The 23827-nt window shown below is 48.1% G+C and overlaps 1 protein-coding gene and 2 non-coding genes across 3 annotated transcripts in view; 2 read left to right on the top strand and 1 right to left on the bottom strand.

Moving 5' to 3' along the window:
• Positions 1-577: 577 nt before the first annotated feature.
• Per (period circadian regulator) overlaps positions 578-23827 on the top strand; it is a gene marked incomplete in the record, with an annotated part of 38024 nt that continues 14774 nt past the window's right edge. The window contains 11 exon segments of the mRNA XM_077676186.1: positions 578-717; positions 13733-14005; positions 17709-17803; positions 20245-20331; positions 20993-21104; positions 21226-21271; positions 22339-22514; positions 22645-22723; positions 23233-23258; positions 23261-23338; positions 23702-23827. Coding sequence (XP_077532312.1) covers positions 13924-14005; positions 17709-17803; positions 20245-20331; positions 20993-21104; positions 21226-21271; positions 22339-22514; positions 22645-22723; positions 23233-23258; positions 23261-23338; positions 23702-23827 — 907 coding nt within the window.
• On the top strand, positions 8802-8874 carry Trnak-uuu (transfer RNA lysine (anticodon UUU)). The gene has a single exon. It is a non-coding gene; the product is annotated as a tRNA-Lys (tRNA).
• Positions 10757-10829, bottom strand: Trnak-uuu (transfer RNA lysine (anticodon UUU)). Its single transcript has one exon. It is a non-coding gene; the product is annotated as a tRNA-Lys (tRNA).

Here is a 23827-nt window from a genome sequence, read left to right as displayed (position 1 = left end):
TCTAGGGCTCCCTCTATCTTCGAACTGGAGAACCCTGGTTTGCGTTTCCCAATTTAGACCGCGCGGTGTCGCGATGCTTTCCTAATTTAGAGCGCCCCGTGCCGCGATCCATAACTCATTTTCGATAAGAGCTGACTGGCAAGAGTGCGGAAACAGACAATCCCCCAATCTCACTTCCTGCAAATAGACCTTGGTGACGCCGACACCCTCGGCCAACAAGCCTTCCTCCTTTCTTTCCTTTTTTTTTTATTTCCAGGCAAGACGCGCAAGCATGGCGGCTCAAAGCCGTTGCAATGCTGCCCGCCTGACCGATTCCCATCACCGCTCTCGTCGGGCACAAGGAGGAAGACAGGTGACCCGGGCGGCGGCCTTCTAAAAGCGAAACCTGGCGTCCGCGTGCTCCCTTCCCCCTATCCTCGCCCTAGCACCGTCCAACCGACTGGAGGAAAACGTCCCGAAACGTGACCGGTCATCGATCGCGGAGGATGCGGAGCGGCGGCGTCAGCGCCGGCGGCGGAGGCGGCGACTCTTCGGGGCAAGTGCGCACTCTGGAGCGAGACTTTGGCCAGTGTGCGTGCACAAGTTCGGCCTCCCGCGACAGGCCCGGGATGTACCTCGACGGCGTAGATGCCGACATGAGCTTGGGCCTCTTCTCGGATTTTTGTGCGTCCAAGCCGATGCCAGTGTCCCGAAGCTACCGCCTGCACCCCGCCCAAGGTGAGCCGCTCCTCCGGAATTACCGTTTTCGGCAACTTTGTCTCGCCGCGTCCAAACTTGTGACGGCTCTTGTGGAGCGCTGCTGCGCCGTAGTTTTCCGCTCGAGCCACGGGGTTAAGGGTGCTGATAAAAAAGAACTTTGACGTTCGGGGGGAGGCGAGTTTAATAGTGAACAATTACCTCCTTGAAAGAGGCATTGACCATGCGGAATACGAGATGACTTTTCAATTACTCCGTGAAATACTTAGATTAACATATTAAGTTGTATTTTAGCTTTTCAATTCACTCATTTCTTTGAAATTGTGCACGAGCGTACATTTCAGAAAGTAGGGATATGCATTACACCAGCTTCACATTTGTCATTGCGGTTTGGTTTGCAGAACAAGAAACCGGGGTTGTTTTTATTGTTTCGTAAGTAGTTGGTTACGACGAAGTATACGTGAATATACAGTCCCAAGCAAATACGGCACTCGCAAGTGAATTCTTCAGTGAAGGACTTGACTTCTAATGCACCACAATATTTTCTTGCCTAGGATTGCTAGTCGAGCACTCTGGAATGGCAATACGAATACAACTATCGTACAGACTGCGCAGCATGCGCTCTTTATAAGCCGCCGTAGATCAAGCCTCTGGCTAGCCATGCACGCTTTCATTTCAACATCTCTTGAGTGGAGATATGGAGGAGAGGTTTAAAGGATAGGATATTTCGTATTTAATCGCGAAGGACATGCTTACCCTTCGTTCGTTATAACAGCACTACAGTTTCGCGTCGCTGCCGAACGGATAGACGGTGTGCATACTCTTTCGTGTGATTTTTCCACTTGCGTTTGGGCGTCCCATGTGTGTATGAGTTCGTGGATTTGTCTGCGTGCAAGCAAAGGAACTCTTCATATCGTCCTCACTCTCACCCCACAAAACAAGGCAGGCAGCCAGCCCGACAGACCTTGCCAGCCGATTACAGGGTTCTCTCTCTCTCGATCTCTGAACGTCTCTATTCCGCGAGAGAAAAGGTTTACGATATGAATAGTGGTTGTTATGTCGTAGCGTTGTTGTTTTCCGCTTTTCATGACGGTCACTGGGTACTGCGGAGTGGGGCCACCTGCTCCTCAAATACGTTCTTCACGACAGCTGGTGAAGTGGCCCGAATAGGGGACGCTCATGTGGAGCAATTACCGCTATATTTTGCAAGGATAAAACCGCAAGGCCCCGCAACAACAGCAGCAACGCCTCCATAGGTTTATGCGCTATGACCCAGAGGCCTAAGCATAGGATTTATTATATAGTGTTATCTCCTGCGGTACCTGATCTTGCAGATCAGTTCAGTAGCGAGCAATGATGTGTGGCAGTGGTGGTGTGTGTGAAGCTAAATAGTTTTGATTAATTTTAACATACATAATTCTTCAATAATTTTTGGTCTACAACGTCCCATTTCTGAATGTTTCAAGCTACATGAATACTGAAATCATTTGTATAAGTCATTTTTTCAAGCATTTTTAGTTACGCGTGCGCTGCGTTCTTACTCGACCACAAAACTTTTCACTGCGTAAAGCTTGCAGTAATCGCTTGTAGAACGTTCCTATACTTAATGAAAATTTTCTGTGTTGAGTATCGTCGCATGTTTTTTTACACATACCTGAAATGTGCTTGTTGGGCTGAGATATTTGCGGCCTCGCAAAACACAAGTCAGACGCAAGCCATGAACACAAACACAAGCCATGAAGCCTCCTGAAATGATACTTCACCAACAATTACAACAATTCGAGCCCCTTATTTTTTATCTTTAGCGGTAATTACGTTAGGTCTATAAAATAAGTAGCTGTCGAGCTCTGATATTGCTACCTGGCCTCATGTAATTCATTCACCAGGCCGAAGCAATTATTTAAAGGAGTGGTCTGTGAAAGACAACAGTCGTTGCGTCATTGGTAGCTCGATAGGCCACTGCCCATTTAACTGTTATGTTACTTCTGGAGTGATGATGCGAAGTATATACTATCAATAATTTTCAATTATTTCTTAAAATTTTTAATACCCTCTTTCTAACTTTTTGTCCTTACCCCGAAAAGGAATCTGCCAGCTTTTATATGCCATTACCATAGACTCCCTTCATACTAAGAGTCCCAAAATTCTCAATTTCCTCTAAAACAGCTTACTCTCTGAACCAAAAGTATTGGTTAATTTCCCTGACACAAAATACAAAAAAAGTTGGCCGAACAGCAGCTCCTGAAATGTGAAGGGGCTGTTTTAGTTTGATTTCCGGGTTATACGGGCTGTACTTTTTGTGTAAGCTCCACGAGCTCAAGACACGATGAACACTGTGGCCGCACGCAAATGTGCGATTTCCTCATTCACAGTCAACAAAGTAGAAAACGATATACTTTATCTGATGATGATGATGATACTAGTCGCTGCTCTCGAAGCGGCGTGTGCGAAGATGGAGGTACGGGGAAAGGGCATCGACGTCTTCCTTACTACGGACAGGTAGCGCTCCCTTGACAACCATCATCATCACCACCATCGTGGCACGAAACGCGTGATATCAGTGGATGATGGGTTGGAAGTTTCAAGGTGCACTGGGGGATCAGTGCGGTATTCGTTGGGGGAAATGAACTGGAAGCAAGTCATCAACATCAACGATGGAGACGGAACCAACAAAGTTAAGTTTGCATTGCTTTCAAATTCTAACAAAGGCTCCGAAACATTTCTATTTGTATTTTACTATTATGTGGGCTAAACATTTATTGGATCTCAGACCTGGCGGGTCTGAGAATTATATCACTCTGAGCACAAAAATACTATTCTTCATATTGTGTCGTGGACCAAAATTTTTGTATGCTATATCACGAGCGAATTTGTACCGCTTTCTTTTAAGGTGTCTTTTAATGACCAGACTTGCTCGATGTTGATTACTTAAGTTCTAAAAGACATTATTTTAAAGCGGAGCTTTGTATGGCTAGGCGAAAGTAAAACCCAGTGGTCCCGCGTACGCAGAGAATTCTTCCGGTGCTACAACATGGGCATTCGCAAAAAGAAAAAAAAAACACAGGTTGGACAGGAGGTGGAAGTAAGGGGGCAAAGATTGGCTGGATTTATAGATGACGTAGCTGCACCCTCGCATCTACCGACACTGGTGAGGGGGAACGGCGTGCCGGAGGGAGAGAAACACACGCTGGGGAAACGCAGGCCCCACGCTACAGCTTCGCTGTGTAACCATCTATACCAGGTGCACGGGCGCATTTTTTTGTGTTGGGGAAGGGGGGGGGGGGGCGCGGTGAGAAGAAATTGGAGAGGGTTCTGTCACCACAAAGCAAATCATCTTAAATAACATCTCCATTACAGAATTCCATATACTTTCTAAGCATCGGTAGAAAAAGTCCACCACATCCAAAGGGCAAAACCACATTACATCATCGCCACAATCAACAATGCCTTCGTCAGTTCCACTGCTTTTTGATTCCTGGCCAGTAAGCTTGTACAGCAGCCCCCCCCCCCCCCCTTCCCGGTCCCCCTTTTATTTTTCTCACGCCTTTTGTGAAGTTGTTGTTATTGTTGTTGTCACGATAACGTGTTTTTCGCGCTCAACCTGCCAATAGTTCGAAAACTCATCAGCCAGGATGTTTTTCGTTTTACCTCGCTGCGCCGGTCGCGATGCGATTTGCTTGTCATTGCGTGAGCAATACATCGGGCGCGTACGCAAATTTTCGCTTTGATCCGCGTCATTGGAGTGTTGTAGCATAGCCGGTACCTTGCTTACCTTGCGCTACGCTAGCGGCGGCGGACACTGGGACCCGACTGCGCATGCGGGCACGGCGCGGCGGGCTCCGTCTCCGAAACGAACGCGCGCATGCGTAGTCTGGTGGGTCCTGGTACCTGCCGCCGCTAGCGTAGCGCAAGGTACCTGTTATGCTTAAGGGCTCTAATCTCTAATAGAGCGAACGACAGAAAGCAGAGAACGATTGAGTGCGTGCCACGTGGTTAGAGCTGCCTTCGAGAGTGGAAAGTGCCTGCGCACCGCTGGCGCCATTGCAAGGGGACGACAAGTGGAAGCGCAATCCGCCACACGCCGCCTCTGCCTCGACGGGCCCTGTGACTCCCGCCGCCGCTTGTTCATGTTGTAGAGTCGACAATGCAGCTAGCCACAGCAGGCGGAAAAGGAGGAAGGATGTGAGTGACGGCGACGAAACCCCGATAAGGAGTGGGTAGGCAGCCAATGCCGCTGTGAAAGGCAGCAAACGGGACCACTGAAACGGTTAGGACACGGCTTGCATGTACGGTGTGCGAGGGGAGTGCGAGAAACGCCGCGTTGCGGTCTCCTTATGCAGGGCAGGCGTGCGCATCGGACCGAGAATGCCCCAGAACGTATTCTCAGGCTTTAGACGCTTGCTCTCAACTTGCGCTTTATGAGTGAACCACTCCGTCTTAAACGTTCAGCTCTAAGCTTATTTTCGATTATATCCTGCCGCATTATGACTGGTCGATGTTCTTTGGCCCTGCACCCGCTCCCCTATGTTCTCGAGTTGACAAGCGCATAGTTTGGGTTAACTTCTGCGGCGTGTTCGGTTTTTGGCATCATAGTGTTCAATATGTGGCCTACAACCCACTTAGTTGGCGCATCTGTTCTGCTGAACCGTGTGTGCAGGTGCAAATGACTTGGGGATTCAAGTAACTATGCCGGTTACAGCAATCTCAAATTGATCGGTTCATATCCTATTGATTAGAAACTAAAATTTTACACACTTCGTTCTACTGTATTTGTGCGTTGTGAAATTCACTAAAATGCTTCGAAGTGACCTCCCTGGTTGCCTGTAGAAAAAAAAAAGAAACAATCAAAATGTAAACTAGTATATTTCGTGTGTCCAGGGTATACCAGCCAAGCAACAAACTGGGCTTTTCGTCGACTTCAAATGTTTGGCAGGAATGCCATTTGTACGATAAGCACTTTGGCCCGTATTCACGAAATCTATATAGACCTTAAGGCAGTGAACCTAACTCAATAGTACAAAGTACACACCTTACCTCAAGAAAACATGAACAAAGAAAAGCCCCAAATGAAGCCATATGCCACAATCGTCGCTGAACGATAACGAAGTTTACCCTAAAACCTAAATAGCAGAATGAAATAGGAACAAAAGGCGTAGACTCTTAGCATCTGTAACCTGCAAAATAATGCGAATGATCGAAATTTTAACCGAAAATAGGCTCAACCACCCACAGCCAATCAGCTCGTAGAAAACGTCATTATGGCTGAACAAAAGCAGGCATCCGGAAACATTTCTTATGGTGATAGAGATTTTGTCCTAAATGACTATCCGCAGAACAGGTGCCCAAGTGCCTTTTGCGACGTCACAACAGACGTCAAAGTGGCTCTGTCAGTGTTATTTTTGTTTCACCCAGCGCTCCCGACCGAAAGCGATCGGGAAAGTGGTTACGTAACGACGGCTCTTGCCGAAGCTGGCGGCGCCGGGAAGTGAAAGCAGGTGACGCACTGCCGCCGCTTTCAAGGCCTTTCTTTTTTTCCACTGGAGCAAACACGTGACAGCCGCACAGATCTGCGTAATCGCTGGGCACGTTTGCTGTCACGTGACTGCGATCGCAGTAACGTCATCGGGAAAAGGCATCCTTTTCCTGTGTCGTATCAAGGCGAAATTCTTGAATGCCCTATGGTGCGAAACAGCGGCGTTGTTGTCTCGGATAGAAAATAACCATTCCGGTAAAAAGTTTTTACTCTTTACAGCTTCAAAATGTCTGAATTTGCGCCAAAGTGCACCTGTGGAATTATTTCGATGACGTAACGCAATTAGTCTGAAAAGAAAACTAGGGCGATTAGGGTAATCCCTGCCTGTCTTCACAGTAGGATGCGAGTGCGTTACAACCACGTCACATGAGCGCGTAGCCAGCGGGCGGAACAACGGTAAGCCCAGTGCGTGCGGTGCTGAAGTCAGAACGCATGGCAGGTGAACGCATGGCAAGTCAGACTGCTTGTTCAAGTAATTCGCTCAAAATACGAAGAAACAAGAGCGAGAAACGAGACGAAAACAAATGCATCAGTAAAGAAGCCTGATGAATATCTCCGGGAAAGAAGCCATGATGATATCGCCTTCAAAGCACGTATGAGGCCGCACAAGGGCCCATGAAGACGATATAAAAGTTTGGTTCATAAAGACTGCCTTGTCCAGATCACAATACCAATTTTAAAGCGAAGCTTTTTACCTCTACTCCCCAAGGGTCTGTCGCAACCGCTGGTGTCGACAGAAAACTCCCGCGAACAAATAAAAGAAGTCACTGGCACCGCCAGGAATCGAACCTGGAACGAATAGAGAAACGGAGCGAGAGCTACGAGCCCATGCGGAGACGGGGGAGACAGACGGTGCACTCACAGAGCACATCTGCGGGTTTACCGCCATACGTTCTCACTGAATGCCACGTGATAGCGTCAGGTGACCTCTCGCGCCACTGTGCGCTCCACCCACGACACGCGTAGCGGCCGTGTGCGCGCCTTGCGCACGCGCTAGGAGTTCTAAATATTAAAGGAAGCTCACACCAACGCATGGCACCTCACTTCTCCTCCGCCTCTGCCGCCGATCTCGTCGTCTCTGTCGGCGGCGGCGGAGACGGAGCAGAAGTGACATCGTCTAACACCAGGTTTGAGCTTCCTTGCATTTTATATAAAAAAAGAATTTCGACTCCCGTGCTTCACCAATAAAACTCAACCAACCATCGTTGATGGATCATGCATTGATTTGACCTCAGCAAGGAATATCCCTTTGAAGTAACAAAGGGTGTGGTTAAGTGCATTTTTCTTGTCTCTGGTTTCACTCTTTGTAGAGCCACGAGTGCGAACTCAAGTGACGTCGCATGGGTAAGTGTTGTGGGCGTCGTTTACAACTTCGCGTTCCAACCACCTGGTTCCACCTGGGACTGACGGCCGGCGGCGAAAGCCGCTGCCAAGAAACATGGCTTGGGGATTGTAGCGGGGAATCTGGTTCCATTTGATCGCTTCACTTGAATGCTAGCGTAAAGTTAACACTCTGGTAACTATGTTTTAGTGCTGGCCCATATTACGTCATACCTGGCCACGTTACGTCAATGTAGCGTGAAATTTGAACACTTTTCAATATTTCTAGCGTTTTTTTTTTTTTTCGTTGAAGTCCACTGAAGTTCAGCTTCGGCCTTGGTTCATGCTCAGCGTGGAACCGCCAATGATGAACGGAATAAGCGCAAGTAAAGACTTTTAAATAGCACACACACACGTGCGTGAGCACACACAGCAGCCAGCGCCAGTATCACTAACGTTACTTATCTAACACAACTTAAGTAACTGTTGTATACTCTTCCAACCAAAGCCTTTCAGCTGCGCCTTGTTGTAAAGATACATCAGATTAGATAAAACTTCATTGTTGCCACGGGTGAGACCGTTTTAGGTCGACTTCAGCGTCCTTCCGGCGACGGCAGCATTGAGCAAAGGAACTCAGTGGCATCTATTTCTTCGAAACGGCATTGTAGCCACGCCGACGTTTGCGTTTTCCGCCTCGTGGTATTCGGGTTCCCGACGTGCACCGCGCTTACGTTTGACGTCGCGGCCCGATCGTCGTCGGTGGTCGGTGTTAGCGGAAGTTTTTATGAGCTGACTTCACTGTGCAACAAACGATGTGTATAGGCCAGCTTACAAAGACCAACCTCACACCGATCTCCATTAGTCGGCTTCACTTATAAACACAAGTGCGTTGTAGGGAGGACATCTTTTGTGGGGCAATATACGCCATTGTATGGCAAAATATGAATCGTCGGAGGAACAGGAAGCTGTTGGAAGATGGTGGGTACACAACGCGAGGGGAGCACACGTGCGTTCAGCCACGTCGCGTGCAGAAGAGCACCGACTCGGGAGCTGAGAGGACGAGCGTGAATCCACGGTGCAGTGATAGATGAAGCCGGTAAAACAATCACGCTTTCTGGGTTACTATCGCGGCGTCGATAATAGCGGCACCGCTGCCATAGAGAACTACGGAGTGTTCCCCCCTTGTTTTTTCTTTTTTTTTAACTTTACGACCGTTCAACCAAACTGGTAACACATAGCTTTGGGAGCATCCGCCCGGATAGCTCAGTCGGTAGAGCGTTAGGCTTTTAACCTAACGGTCCGGGGTTCGAGCCCCCGTACGGGCGCGGTTTTATTTTATTGCAGTGCCGTTGTTCACTGATCAATGACTGAATAATTAGTGACACTGAACAACGAATTCATGCATTTTATTAGGTCGAAAGCCTTAATTGTCCCTTTGTCCGAAAGTATGGCATTGCTTCCCTGCACACAAAACGGTCGCCGCTGTATACAGTATGCAAACACATTTGCGGTCGCATGGGAGTTCAACCGAGGTCTACAGAGTGCGCTCTCTGAACCAACACGTTATGAGTAGCGGTCCCAGAGATTGTTTTTTTTTTTTGTGGGGGGGCGAATTTTTTTTCTGGGGGGGCGGGTGGGGGGGGTGAAAAAGAACCGCTCCCCTCCTTGCGCCTATTCTGCAGAGAAGGTGATAGCCATGCAGGCGTGTGCTCGTATGCGGCGTAAACCGCTTGCGCACAAATCACTTAGCGACAGAGTGGTTTTTGGCGCCCCTTAGGCGGTGCAACAGCTGGCTCGAGCCCGCATTTCTGACGGTCGTAACACGTTTGCGGCCTCGCACAAGTGGGATTTAACCTCACCCAAGTGGAATGCTTAAAAAAAAACTAAAAATAAGAAGCTGAGGACCTCTTTGGGGGGGGAGGGGCGATCGCCCCCCTCGCCCCCCCCCCCCCCCCCTTGGGACTGCCACTGCACGTTACCAGGGGCGGAACAAGCGTAAGCTACATATAGTGCGTGCGTCGCTGACGTCATAACGCGTGACAGGAAGCATCAAAAAAAGAAGAGCTTAGGAGAGGCCATGACGTCGCGTCTACTGAAGCCGGAAAGGTTATTTTGAGAGGTTTCTTTTTTTTTTTTTTTTTTGCATTTTGCACGCACTCGCCTCTTCCTCCGCCTTCACACTCTTCCACTGTCATCTGTCTGTGCTTGTCAACCATTGGATACCGTTTGGGTCATGCCGAAACGGACACGCCTTTCACCGTCGTTGCTACGGCGCCGCTGTCAGTGACCTAAGAGCGGGAAAACCCGCAAGACTTCCGCCACACTGCCTTCCAATGCGCCGCGATGGCTAGCGGGGCCTCTCCTAAGCTTTCTTTACTCTGTGGTGACAGGTGAACGCGACGCCGGGTGAGTGGAACAGGCGAGCCCCACTCCGCTCTCTTCTTGTGCTCCAACGTTACACCTGTCATCGTCAGTTCCATTGCTCGCTGAGTCGTCCTCAATTTAAGTTGAACCCTTTTAGTGAGCCTCCAAGTTTCTGCCCCGTAGGTGAGTACTGGTAAGATGCAGCTTAATTATGCACTTTCCTCGACAGGGACAATGGTAGGCTGCCATTCATTATGTGAGAATGCCTGCCGAATGCACTCCAACCCATTCTTACCCTTCTGATTATCTCTGCCTCATAGTTGGGATCCGGGGTCACTACTTGGACTAAGCAGATATATTCGTATCTACTTATCAGCAAAACGTATCAGATGTTTAAGTATCCAATTGTGCTTTCGCAGACAGAACTTTTAACAAGTGCTTAGGCGTCCTTGGACCGTGGGACGTAGTTGCTACGGCACTACCAATGTGGTCCGGGTCGGTGATTACGATGTTGATGCGTCGGGACCGAAGAGGGAGTTGTCTACGCGTTTGTCTATGCCCCACCATTCTTGTCGACCGAACACCTAGTGGCGTACGTGCGTTGGTATTACATTATCCAAGAATGTGCCGGCATCACCGAGTATTTCCATCAGTGTATATCATAGTTACCACAAAGACATTGGGGCGGTCGTAACTAACTGGCAGTGAATTTTCAGCTACGCTAGTCATTCACACACGCAGGGTGAAGTAGCTCAATGTTTTTCCCTCATTGAGCGGTGGCACGTACTGCTGCGAAAGTTTGACACATAGAAAGTTTCACATTAAAAAAAAAAAAGAAACAATCGCCCGAACGGGGGCTCGAACCCCGGACCGTTAGGTTAAAAGCCTAACGCTCTACCGACTGAGCTATCCGGGCGGATGTGGACACGGCGGAAAGGGACCATGACAACAAAAAATGAGTTCATTCGAAGCACGGGCACTTTCGAAAAACAGCCCGATAATTCTAACGCAAACTTCGGACAATTGAGTAATATGATAAGCATAGACAAAATGGTGACCATTCATTCGCCAGCCATTTTCTCGCCATGCCCTTAGACGTCGAAGGGGGGGGGGGGGGGGGGGGGCTGTACAGCATGCGGCAATGGCGGCCGCCAACCAAAGGTACCGCGTAATATATGATGGTGGAATGTTATTGGTACGTTTGGGTTCGTTTAATTGCGCCGCTTGAATTCCACCATGGAGTTACACAGAGATTACTCTATGAAGTGTTACACAGAGATTACCCCGGCAAGTTTCTTGGCGTCGATTTTTTAAAGACCATATCAGCTCACGCAGGCTGATCTGTTGCAAAAGCATTTGTACCATAACAGTGTATACACGAACGGGAAGTATATCTAGGCAAATAACTGGCTAACTACTGTCCGTGGTGGCGCGATTCATAAATGTCCGCACTGTTTAGCGCAAGGAGTACTACTTCTATCCACAGTAGGGGCACCTTGGACACATTTCAGACAAAACACATCAGCGTAACAGAAGAGATGATGGTTTCTTTATTAGAAATAACAAATTAAGATACCTGGAAGCTCTATATTTTGGACTCTAGAATTAAAACTCCTGACAAAAAAAAACAGCGGGAAGGGTAAAAATAACTGTATAAAAATACTGTTGTCGTTGACGCTTATTGAGAAAAGAGGGGAGGAGAGTTGGGTTAAAAAGTGGAGCACCGGGAGGCCATCCTATTCCGGTAGGCCGCGGGATGTGGCTGCAGTCTTCGCCCGGAGAATCAGGGCTTCCTGTTCTTCGAGCTGGCTGCAGCGCAGCACACGCTCCCAATGCTCAGGAGAGGGGGAGAGAGCGGTGGGGTCGCCCAAAATAATAAAGGAGGGCCTGTCATGAGTTGTTAGCATGTGCGGAGCCACTAACCGGCACGGGAGGCTTATTTATTTTTATTTATTTATTAAAAAACCGTAAAGGCCCTCTGGGGAGGGTAATAGATCGGGAAGGGGCTATACTGGTGTCCCAAAAAACTACGAAAAAAAAAACAAAATGAATACAAGAACTAAGAATGGCAAAAATAATCTACATCGCTAGAAAGGAAACAAATAGGAAAAATTCAGTAGAACAATAAGAACAGCCATTGGTACAGTAACTAGAACAAACTACACAGATTATGACCACATGTAATATTACCTCACGTCATTTGACAACGCGAGAACTGAGTAAAAGGAGGCGGGGAAATGATACATATTATACACTGATATTTTTGCTCAAAGCATTAGTAGATTTCATGGTATTCGGTTCAGTAACAATGTTTGATGGTAGATTATTCAAGTCTGTTGTGGTACGAGGAACAAATGCGGTTTACGCTTCCGAGGTCCGAGCAAGTCCAGTAAGACCTGCACAAAAAAGGAAGAAGGAAATTGCAGAGAGAGAGAGAGAGGGAGGGAGGGAGGGAGGGAGGGAGGGAGGGAGGGAGAAACTGTATCTCGCACTGGCCACAAGAGTCAGAGCCACTGCACCCTTAGGCATCCTCAATGTGAGCCCGGAAGGGGGCCCCTGTCGTCCTCTCCTTGACTTCTTTTTTCTCGCACGTGCCACTGCCCCGCCTTGGCTTGTAGACGTATTTGCGTGACGAAACAAAACATAATTCGTGGTGATATGTCTTTATGCGATTGGGAAAGTTAATTATTTCAAAACAGAAAGGTATTCATGCTGTCTTCGTGGCCATTCGAAGTTATCAGCCCCAACTCCTCCCTATACTACTCCAAAGGTTTTTCTGCTGGAGATGACGGTCAACTGGCTCTACTCTTATATAATCTCCTGTTTAGTCAAGAAATGAAAGATAACGTAAAGAGACCTGACAAGTGCTTAACTTGCAACCTCTTGTTTTATCGAAGGAGCACTATGTGTACTGCGTAAAAAAAAACCATAAAGAGGGTCGCTTCCGTTTGTAACCTTGATACTCTTAAAGGCGATGGGATGTAGGAGTCAATCTAACCAAATTAAAAAGAAGGGGGAGGGGGGGGGGTTGCTTGCTGAGACCCATCTGTCTCAGCTGCATACGGGTCCAGTGGATAGCCTTTGAATCGGCGCGATATATATCATCATAATTTGCTTGTTTTATGTCCACGCCAGGATGAAGGCCCCGGCTCCAATGACTTTCAACTAATCATGTCCTGCTTCGTCCGAATCCATCGTTTGCCACCAAATTTTCTTGCCTTCTCGTCCCTTCGTCCTCATCCAATTTGACCCCGCACCCCTCCCTGCAGCGATTTATCGGTCTTCCCCTACTCCGAGTCCCGCCGCCCAGTAGCCACTCCGTCACCCTGGTGGTCTTCCGGTTGTCAGGTCTCCACACTGCTTTCATGACCCAACTTTCTTCTCTTGATTTGAGCAGGATATCGCCCACCCGCGCTTGCTGCCTCTTTACTCCCATGATTCTTTACTCCTTTACTATGATTCCTCCTCCCATGTCTCGTTGGGCGAACTTCTTCGAAGTAATCCCGCAAGTTTCTGAGTAGTCATCAGCGGAAGTAGGCGTTGGTTGCTGCTTCTTTCAAGTGACAGAGGTAGCCTAATGTTCATTATTTGAGATTGCACCACCCCGAACGCATGGCTATTCAAGCGCCACCTCGTAGTTGTAATGATAATCCCTCGTGGCCCCGGACCATAGCCGACCCCCGGGGACCACAGCGACCTCTACGCACAAGCGGCATATAGGCACACCGGCTCCTGCCTTACCGAACTGATGGTCCAAAATGACGTGCGGGTCGTGCACAGACCGTGAGCAGACCGTGCCTGCATACCGTGTGCTCGCAGTGCTGAGCCTGCATCCTGCCTGAGCCCCGGGAGAGCGTGTAGCGCGGGCCCCGACCGTCCGCGCCTTGGCCGCTACGCCCACGGAGGAGCAGCCGGCCTGCGCGGAGGACCGGGCGGCGCCAGCAGTCGGCGCTGCGCTCTGCCGGGCCGGCGGGTCCTCGCCCCCTGCCGCCGCCCCGGGCGCGCGGACCATGAAGTCGCTGCTGCCAGAGGTCTGCCCAGACCCGCTGCGGGAGCTCAGCCCCATCATCTACTGCGTGCAGAGCCTCAGGGGTATGCTCCTCATACGACCAGAACTTCTCTCCGTGGTGCGCTCACGGAGAGCGCCGAGGCGTCTTCCTACTGTGGATTTTCAAGAACCGCGGTAGACAACAGCGCAAGTGACGGTATGGGAGCAAACAGACAAATATGGGCGCCGACGGGACGGGACCAAACAGTCAAGGACGTGCGCTGACGTTGTCTCTTTGCGCTCGCCCTGTCCCTTGCGCTGTTTTCTACCATGGATACTTACCGAGTCGCCCAGCTTCGCACGTTACTTCAAGGACCACAAGCGTACAAGACTACGAACCACGCCTTACTGCCGTCCAAACGTTCTATGTATGGACAAAGACAGCCATGTAGCTGCTTTCAGTGGCGTTCCCTTTTGAGAGAGTCTTAGCGACTTATCATTTCTGCTATGCATAATGTCAAGTCTGCCTGGTTTCTACTTTTGAGCTGCTGTATATTCCGCCTTCCCTCAAACATATTTGAGCTTCTTTGACGCTTTGTTTTTTTTATGTCATGGTGTTATTATGCGCGTTGTTTTCGGTTTTTATTTACCTGGTAAGGGAGAAATAAACGCGATGGTATGTTTCGAAGGAAAACAGCGCGAAAGAAGGCACAAAAGAACGACGGAATTCGAACAACATGACATTCAAACAACACGAAATTCACACAGCCCTTGTGTAACGCGATTTACTTTTTTATTTTATCCCAATGTTTGTGCCGTTTTCTTTTTTTTCGTGCAAAGTACAATGTAACAACCACCCCATCAGCAAACCCGTGTGCGATAATATATTCTTTATTAGCATTTCGTGACCACAGTAATTTCTGTCGATCAGATGCGGCGGGAATGAGGCACATGAAATCAATCACAGACTTCTAGTTTAAAGTGTAACTGTTATCAAGAACCACGAGTTAACTTGCGTCTATGGTAGATACTGAGAGAATTTCGCGCCGGTGCGAAAAACTCGAGACATCCCAAGAGAACCCGTAGAGCTTTCTTGTCTGTGAAGCACTTGTGCCAGTGAACGAAGCCACAGACGGCTTGAAGGGGAATAACTTTTAGCGGACCGAATCATCTTAGTTCTTCAATACGGAAGTTACCTCTTAAATACATTAGAACCATTCCTCAGAATAAAATGCGGCGGGGGGTAAACACAATAATAAAGATGTTAATGAAATGCAGGATAGAAAGCAAATAATAATTTGTGTCAAGGAAACTAATATGCAAGCAAAAGAAAATACTTGTTGGAGCAAAGCACGTAATAACGGTGAATTCGTTATTTCTTGTAAGGGTGCTTACAGATTAACAGAAAGCGGCAAATGTGACCATATTTTTGCCCACAAGAAACATTTATGCGGTTTCGGTGGCAGGAAAAGATTTCCTCATCCTTATCCTATCTATTTCCCTGCTCTAGTTCCAGAATACCCATCTTAGCTATTCTGCTGAACCAAATACCAGCTTCAGCAGCATAAAAACATGGCAGCTAGTTGAAGGGATGGAAAAGTTATGGGAAGATTTGACGCAGTGTGTTCCAGGTGCCCAATAACGCCTCATTCGGTCGGTTCGTTTGCGTCATTAAATAGGTCCATATGAATCTTGCTCGTCCTTTTTAACCTGTGTGTACCGGACTCGAATTCCTGCTTAATTAAAGCATTGTACAAAGCACCTCCGCGGGTATAAGTGCTGTTCTGTGGTTGTGGAACACTGCACTAGGATTCAAAGTACGTGCGCAAGCTTCAGAGTGCGCGCAGAGGTTTCTTGTGGTCAACACTCCTATAGTGTTTGAGCAATGGTTGGGCGATTAATTTAACTTGTTGGCTGGCTGAAATGAGTGAGTTCATTAGCTGCTTCGTAAAGTGTTGTTCGATAAACCTCTGGAGAGCCCGTTCTACGTGGTGCGAATTTCCCTGTGATTTCGCCACTGCGGCGCCGCTCGTGTGACAAATCGATCTATTTTCGTTGCTGCGGCAAGTTTACAAATGTTTAGAACGGCCCAACTTGTCCTGTGAGCACTGCCTGGCATGGTATCTGGCAATTTCCTGGTATTTGGCGTAGTATTTGGCTAATCACCGGGACATTCGAACCATGTAGAACGGGCTTAGCTCTGTGGGCATGCGACATTGTACCGGTCTTCAAAGAACGCGCCCAGATTTCTCGTAGTCGACCCTCCAAGTCTTACGCACTGATAACCCCCGAGAGAAAGGCCTAGCAACTGCCCCCGGAGCGTTGCGTCTGCTGCCATTGTGCCACGGGTGATGATGTCACACGGGCGCGGAAAGCTGATTTCCTTCGCGTTCGCACGACGCCGACATCAGCTGACGTCGTGGGCTCGGTTGCGAAATGGCGAAATTGTGTCGATGAAAGGAGGGGGGTATGGCCAGCGACTGACGTCAAGGGGCTGCCGCAACACGTGCAGCCTTCTCCTTTTCAGCTGTCGGGAACGCAAAGAGGGAGAAAAGAACAGCGACAATAGGGAGGGGTGTTCATGCCGACTTCGCTTTCGCAGACATGTAGCTACGTCAGGAAGCTACCTCGGTAGGCTTAACATCAGCCGGATGCACGTTGAGGAGGCAGGGCAGCTATCCGTATCCGTGAGGTCTCTCCTCTTCATGGGCTCGTTGTTGTCGGCTCGGGCACTATAGAGGGAAAATGTGGTTGTGTAAGCACACCGTGCCGAAGATGCAGCATGCGACAGTTTAGAAGTGCATCTTGTTAGGAGAGCGGGCTTTAAGAGTAGTAAACTACTTGTGTTCAAGACGCTTAGAGGAACTATGAATACTTTTGGGAGTACATTTGTATGCAATACACGTGAGAAAGTGGAGCCAACCCGCACAAAAAGACGCGACGATTTTTTTTTTTTCTTTTGCAGTGCTTGCGGACTTGTAAGCAATTTTAAGAAACTGTTGCACCTTTTAAGCCGGCTTAACTCATGCAAAATATATTTCAACTCTCAAGAAAATGCGACGACAAAGACAAATCAATGAAATGTAAGCTGTGGTTTTATTGCGGGATGGAGGCTTATTTTTAAGGATATCAGCCAGCAACCAAACTGTGATTGGAAGACTGAAGGCAATGTGAGCTCTTACTTGAGTTTCCCATTAATTGTCCTGTGGTGTATAGGTCGCAGCTTATTTGTGGTATTTTTTTCTACCAAGTACGGCCGTACAGGAGGAACAACGTCACACGTGAATTGATAATTGAGAATCGTATGCCTGCTTTATGTACAGTCACAAAATAAATCTGGTACGTGCGTTAACTGAATTACTTCGAAAACTAATTACCGCCTGCAGTAACAATTAAGAAACGTATCGGGTGACATACGCCGCGTCGGTTTGTGAAGTTACTGTAGTTGTTTAAAGATGACGTGGCTCGTTGAGGATCGCAATAAGAAGCATTTATTCAAGAGAGCCAAAGGTAACATATTCCCTTTGAAGAAGGTTTTTCAAAGACTAATTACTTTGTGACCTTATTTCTCTTTTAAACGGGATCGTTTGTGCATACGCGGCTTAGAACTGCTCAAATTCTCCCTTTATTTTTCAAAACGTACGTTGTGTGATTTTAATCCGAGTCTGGGTACTACGTGCAGTTTCTGAATGTGTAAAAAAAAAAGTAACACTTAAAAACTCAGAAAATAAGTGCAGCATTGACTAGTTGCCCTGCAGAACCTTACTTTTGACCGTCGTAACACTTCTAATGTTTGAACTCCTTCAGATCAACCCGACGACATCTCAAACACCAGCAAAAAGCCCCACATCAGGTCGAGCGCATTCAAAGACTTGAAGAATGAGAGCTGCGTCAAAAGCGGGGTAAGTACATGCGTGTTGCACGTCTCGTTTCAGCAAAAACCACGAACATACGTCTATTGTGTGTGCGTTCTTTTTTTTTTTTTTTTGGTTAATGAAACACCGAAATCAAGAATTTAGTGCCCTTTCACTCTGTAAGGAAAGACGACCTGCGAAGCTAGACGCAGTCCACGAAATGCACGAAACAGAACACTTTTGTTTGAAATTTGCGATTGTTCATACGTCCTAGCCAATTAGCTGAATGAAACTTGAAAGGACTCTAGCGTCTTACTGTCTGTGCAACACAACAACCTAATCCGCTCGACTACTGAGGACAACTGATGGGCCGCATTGGGGCGTTTGACGTGCACGCCCGGATAGCACAACGGACATGTCATCAGTGAGAGCACGAAACCTCTAGCTTCTCTCCGCTCCCAACACGTGCACGCATAAATTGGCAACCGGTTAGGTGCGCCTGCTTAGAAGTGAAAGACACTGTCCAAAATATCGCTCTGAAATCCCTTCAAGCTGAGCGTGAAATATTGGCTCACGTCGCCGTCCCAAGCGGGCAAGTTGCCGTTCATCCGCGAGGGACTCGCAGCCACCCCACAAGCTGGAACTTGCCGCGGCAACGGCGGCGGCGGCGGCTTTCCGTTGTTTCCGCACCAGTTCGCGCTTATATTCCGTTAGACGTCCCTTCAATTCCGCTCTTCTTCCTTTAGGCGAACGACATGCGTCCGTCCCATAGCGAGTTAAATCCTGAAAGCAGTCGGGCTTTATTATAGCGGACAAACATGTGGTTGTCCGTTTCCCACCCACGTCGTAGGCATTTTATTGGCTGTGTTACAAACCAGCACAAACAGCTGAAAGGTAGCACTGAGCCGCGAGACTTCCACTTTTCAACCCCCCGCCAGCACAAAGGGCATGTTATCGGTTGCAGGATTAAGCCCAGCTGTGCGCCCACTGCCCCCTCCTTAAACGCATAAATAAAGAAGCGGTCATGGGCACGTGTTTAGGCGTAAATACACGGGCGAAAATGTCGCGTCGAAAGGCTTTCAAGCCGAAGAAGAATTTGTGCTCACGTCGGCGTTCCAAACGCGCAAGTAGGGCTTCATCTGGGAGGGACTCGCAGCTACTCGCCGAGGTGGAATTTGAGATCGCAACGGCGGCGGGTACATGTTCGGCGGCAGTGGCTGTCCGCCGCTTTTACGCCCATTCGCGATTTTGTTGATTCTCCGCAATCATCTGATAACGGTGCTATCACCGCTATCAGCCGATTGTGCAACTTGTGAAAGAAACATCGGTGGTGGCCAGCAGAATATCAGTGGTGAAAGAGGGGTCGGTGGTGGCGAGGATGAGCGCCGGAGCGGCGACGAGTAAAGCGGCTTCACCGGAATGAAAACGGGGCGGGTTAGACATATATTGCTTGCTTCGCAGTGAAAAAAAGTTGAGAGGTACTGAGGAGAGGAGAGGCCGGAGAGGCAGTGAGCACAATATCTGTAGGCATGCAATCACCAAACTCGAATTTGTTTTGACGTATCAACTTTCGAACACTAAGGGTTTAGTACTTGGGCCTTTTAGCTGGGTTGCCAGGTATTAGGAAAACTTTTGTTTGACGAATATTTTGACAGGGCTAATTCGCACATCAACGCGTGATACTGTATCGCATGGAAAAAGAAGTTAGTAATAATATATAGTCTACCGAAATAGTACCAACCCTACTAATCCTAGAAAAAATTGGGCACTGCGCCTTAATTATAAGCGAATGCCAGGAACTGAGTTCATTGGCATCCCGCGTCGCATATATATATACTGTTTTATTGCCAGCCTTTCAGAGCACCTTAGGATAAAACTGAGCACATCGTCTCAGAAGTATTTATAATCCACAAGTCCACAAATGAACCGGTGGTAAAACTGGTCACTTTGAAGTCTTAGAGAGAAAGCTTTGTTATCTAGAGAGGCCTACTTCGGGCCGTCGTGCCACAATCTCTTCATTGGGAGATGACCAGTCCGTAGATTTCCCAGAGTCCCTCATTAACCAGAAGCCAGTGGGCCGCCAGAAGTTCTTGCGTCGACTTCCCGTCCACCCACGCGCGTGGCCCGGGCTCAGCCAGTCTTCCCAGGAAGCGATGCCAGAGCTTTGGTGGGTCGGCAGGTCTGGAAGATGGCATTCCCAGTAAAGGTGACGTGCTGATGGGCGGGAAGGGCCGTTCTGAATTCTGAGCACCATTCCGAAACAGCGCTATTTGTTGTCGAACTCCTTAACAAAAAGCAGATTTTAGCCGTTTCACGAATTGAAATTTGCCAATGGGGCAATGTGCGCCGACTTGCAACAGATGAAATCAGGTGGAAGTTAGTACCTATGTTTGGCACTTCCGTGTTCGTTTTCGTCGCATATTCAGTGCGGCTGAGAATGTGGATGAACTGCCCTCTCGTTTCTAAGCAATCTTCCACCCCACACGCAGGATGGATTCTGCTTGGCGGTGTCCCTGCAAGACGGCACGATCATCTACGTTTCCAGCACCATCACGTCCATCCTGGGCTACTCAAAAGTGAGCGCTCATTTTAGTCCCGTCCTGTTCAGTGTCCGTAGATTCCATGCTCTATTTTCATATTCGTTCGTCCGACGGACATGGTTCAGTGTACGCCGGATCAAACTAAATGTGCAGCTTGGACAGTGCACTGAGTTTGAAAGCCATTAGTTTGTGTGGTGACATTTCTGGGATAATAGTTTTGTTGCGCTGTACCGATAAGTTTCTAAAGCTGCCGTAAGAAGGAGAATAAATAAACGTTGCTCTACAATGTTCGTTTTTTTATCTTGAGTTCTGTGTTATCGTCGAAGTTGGCAGTAAAAGAGTTTAAGGAGATGTATGAAGTTACACGCTAACAACTGACAACTACGAAGTTATGCGCTGAGAGATGACAGCTATGCGCAAGCTTTCTGAATGACCTTTGGTTGCCCTCTACTCAGCTGTCCCTAGCTAATGTTTTCGTCACTGGCGAGTTTATTTGCCACTAAGGGGATTGTCAAGAAACTTTACAGCGAAAAATGGCCCCGGGAATGTTCAATGGCCATCGGTTCAATGGAAACTGAGTTGTACACGGGAAAAAAGTGTGACGACCGCTTAGCACATGGTCCAATTGCACCGGATTGCTCCAGTTTTCTAGCGACCTTAATCTGCTCGTTCTCCATTTTTGCGGCCCTTCTCGTAGGACATGCTCCTCGGACAATGTGTAACAAACTTTCTGTACCCACGAGACCGCATCACCTTCGCCAACCATCTGAGCCAGGGCCTCAATTCAAGGTTCAATGAGGACGCCAAAGGTATTCACAGCTGCCTCTTATCATTGCAGCCTTTTCATGCAGAGTCGTTGTGCCTGCTGTTCCATGTTCTACAAAACGTTCCTTCTCTTCCTCCCTCCCTCCCCTCTCTTGTCCTCTCGAGGTATCTGCCACAACCGCAGCCAAAGCACCTTCCTATGCAGACTCAGGTAACCGTGCATCGCACCTGGACACATTGTTTCCTACTGCAACAAATGCTTGCTTGGTCTTGGGAAAATTTAGGAAAACTTCAGTTCTTATTTGCTTGCCGCCAGTTTTCGCTGTTGATAGACAAGATCTGCTGACAAAACGGCTCAGCTGTCAATAGCGAAAACTGCACAAGTTTAAGAATAAGAGGTGTTTTTAAGGTATAGCTTCTTGTTTATACAGTTTCAGTCGTTCAACACGTTATAGAACTTGAAATGTATGATGTCAGGAGTAAACTAGTCAGCTATCTTTTGTTACCATGACATTTGGTTATTCGATTTTTTTTTCACCTTGTCTATTTCGTTCCCACTTTTCTCTCTGATTAGCATGTCAGAAGTGTTCTTAAAAATGGGCTCTCGAAAATAACGATTTTACATTCCCCCCTTTCATCATAGCAATTTATTACTTTCGTTTGAGTTTATGCCAAGTCATACTTCTGCTGCCACCCCCCCCCCCCCCAACGCAAACTTTCATTGATAAAATTGCTTCGTTCTGTTCGCGTGCACGTTTGTTTTTTTTTTTTTTTTTTTCGTTTATCGAGAGTTTGCATTCCAATTTATACCTTAAATGGGGTTAAATCAGCAGCGCACGATATTCGTTTTTTCTCCTAGTTACGTGCTATGGTACGCCCTCCGAATAGCGTAATAACTCCTATGTGACCTCGAACATTTAGTAAGCAGGAGCTGTTGCACAATCGGGAACGAATTCCTGCAGCATTTTTGCGAACCCGCCATCTCATCAGATTGCACGAAAAGCTGGGAAAATGCTGTCACTATTTCCTACGCAGTACCCGCACGGTGGCTTCCGTTCTCTCAAGCTTTATCATACGATAAGAAAAGCTTCCTGTTCGGAGATGCAGAGGTGTTTCGGTTTTCTCGACAGGGTAGAGTGAAAGGTGTGGGCGCAAGAGTGCAACCCTGCAGTGGCACCCCACCATTACTATACCGTTGCCAGAGCGGCGTCTGCTTCTCCCCCTCTGTTTTTTTCTCCGCCCCTCTCCGCTCTCTATACATGTCTGGTGGCCGAGCAGGCAGTACCAGAGCCTGAAATTCGGCTATGGCATCTCGGACAAGAAGGTCCAGTACAAGCCCTTCCAGATGTCCGTCTACATCAAGGACGTCATAGTGGACGACGTCAGCGTTGAGAACGCCTCCACCGCCATGTGCCTCATCGTCACCGCTGTCTCCGTGCAGACGGCCTACCGCGGTGAGCATGCAGCGCTGCTGTGGGCCTTTGGCCGCAACATTCTTGAGTTACGGGGTGCTGTAGAAGTCCACCCGTTGCTTTGTACAAATCTAATTTACTTTGCACTCGTATCTTTTCTTTTTGCTTTCAGTTCCCGACGAGATTCCCGCCATGACTTGCTTTTCAACGCGTCACACTGCTTCCTGCCATTATAGCCACGTCGACCTCAGGTGAGGAGACCACGTTGCATGAATGGATGCCACTTCTAGATTAACTGGGATTTATTGGCCGTCGTAGTTAAAAAGCATAAAATCAGAATTTTAAACAAGCACATAAAAAGGTAAATACTTGCAATGCGCTCTCTTGCTGACTTGCACAGTGTCGGAACCATTGGATTTAGAAAAGCCACATGAAGGTACAAGCGACTCATGCTTCGGCTGCCTCAAAACGCTTAAATTTTACATGAATTTCGAATTCCCGGCACATTCTGTGGCTGTCGTCAACCAGGGTGGTGCTAAATGGGCATTCGGAACTTGCCACGCAATGCGGACCGCCCACGCACGTACATGGTCGCCTCGCAGCCAGTCTGCCATGCATCACGATTTTAACGTGTGTCACAAAAAAGAAGACGCTAATGAGAAGGCGACTTTTAATCGCGAACATTTACAGGGGCTATTTGAGCAGGTAGTTTTAATCATACGTTCAACGAATGACTCTGCAATACCTCCATTTTTTACAGCGCTGCGGTGTACCTTGGGTACCTGCCCAGGATATGCTGGGCCATTCTGTATTCGACTTCTACTGCGCAGAGGACATGAACCTGTTGAAGGATATCTACGAACTCGGTAGGAACTTTTATATGCACTTTCAATACTGCATGACTACAAGTGACGGGATCGGTAACGCATCTTTTTTTAAAAGAAGTTGTATGGTGTCTCTTGGGACCATTTTTGTGCCCTATACTTTATAATAGGTATAAAGCAAGTTCGCGGATAACGTTAAGCTTGTGAACAAACCTTTCGTTCATTGCAATAGTTTCAAGACTGTTTAAAATAAGTAATACCACGAAGTCACCACCACTTGTTCAGGCGCAAAAAGAATGACAATGTTGCACCACGCCGAACAAAATGTACCTCCCCCCCCCTCCCAGGCGACGAACACGGCAAAATTAACAGTATTCGTTTCCCTGTGCCACTTTTTTTTTTCAGTGATGAAGGAGCAAGGCCACTCGTTCCGGAGCAAGCCGTACCGTTTCAGGGCCTTCAACGGGTGCTACGTGATCCTTGAAACTGAATGGTCCTGCTTCATCAATCCGTGGACGCGAAAGCTCGAAT

This window comes from Haemaphysalis longicornis, unplaced genomic scaffold, assembly GCF_048455015.1.
Source record: "Haemaphysalis longicornis isolate Haplotype H1 unplaced genomic scaffold, Haemaphysalis longicornis Haplotype H1 scaffold_7, whole genome shotgun sequence".
Taxonomy (NCBI): domain Eukaryota; kingdom Metazoa; phylum Arthropoda; class Arachnida; order Ixodida; family Ixodidae; genus Haemaphysalis; species Haemaphysalis longicornis.
The sequence above is the reverse complement of the archived record's forward strand: the minus strand, read 5'-3'. Positions and strand labels throughout refer to the sequence as shown.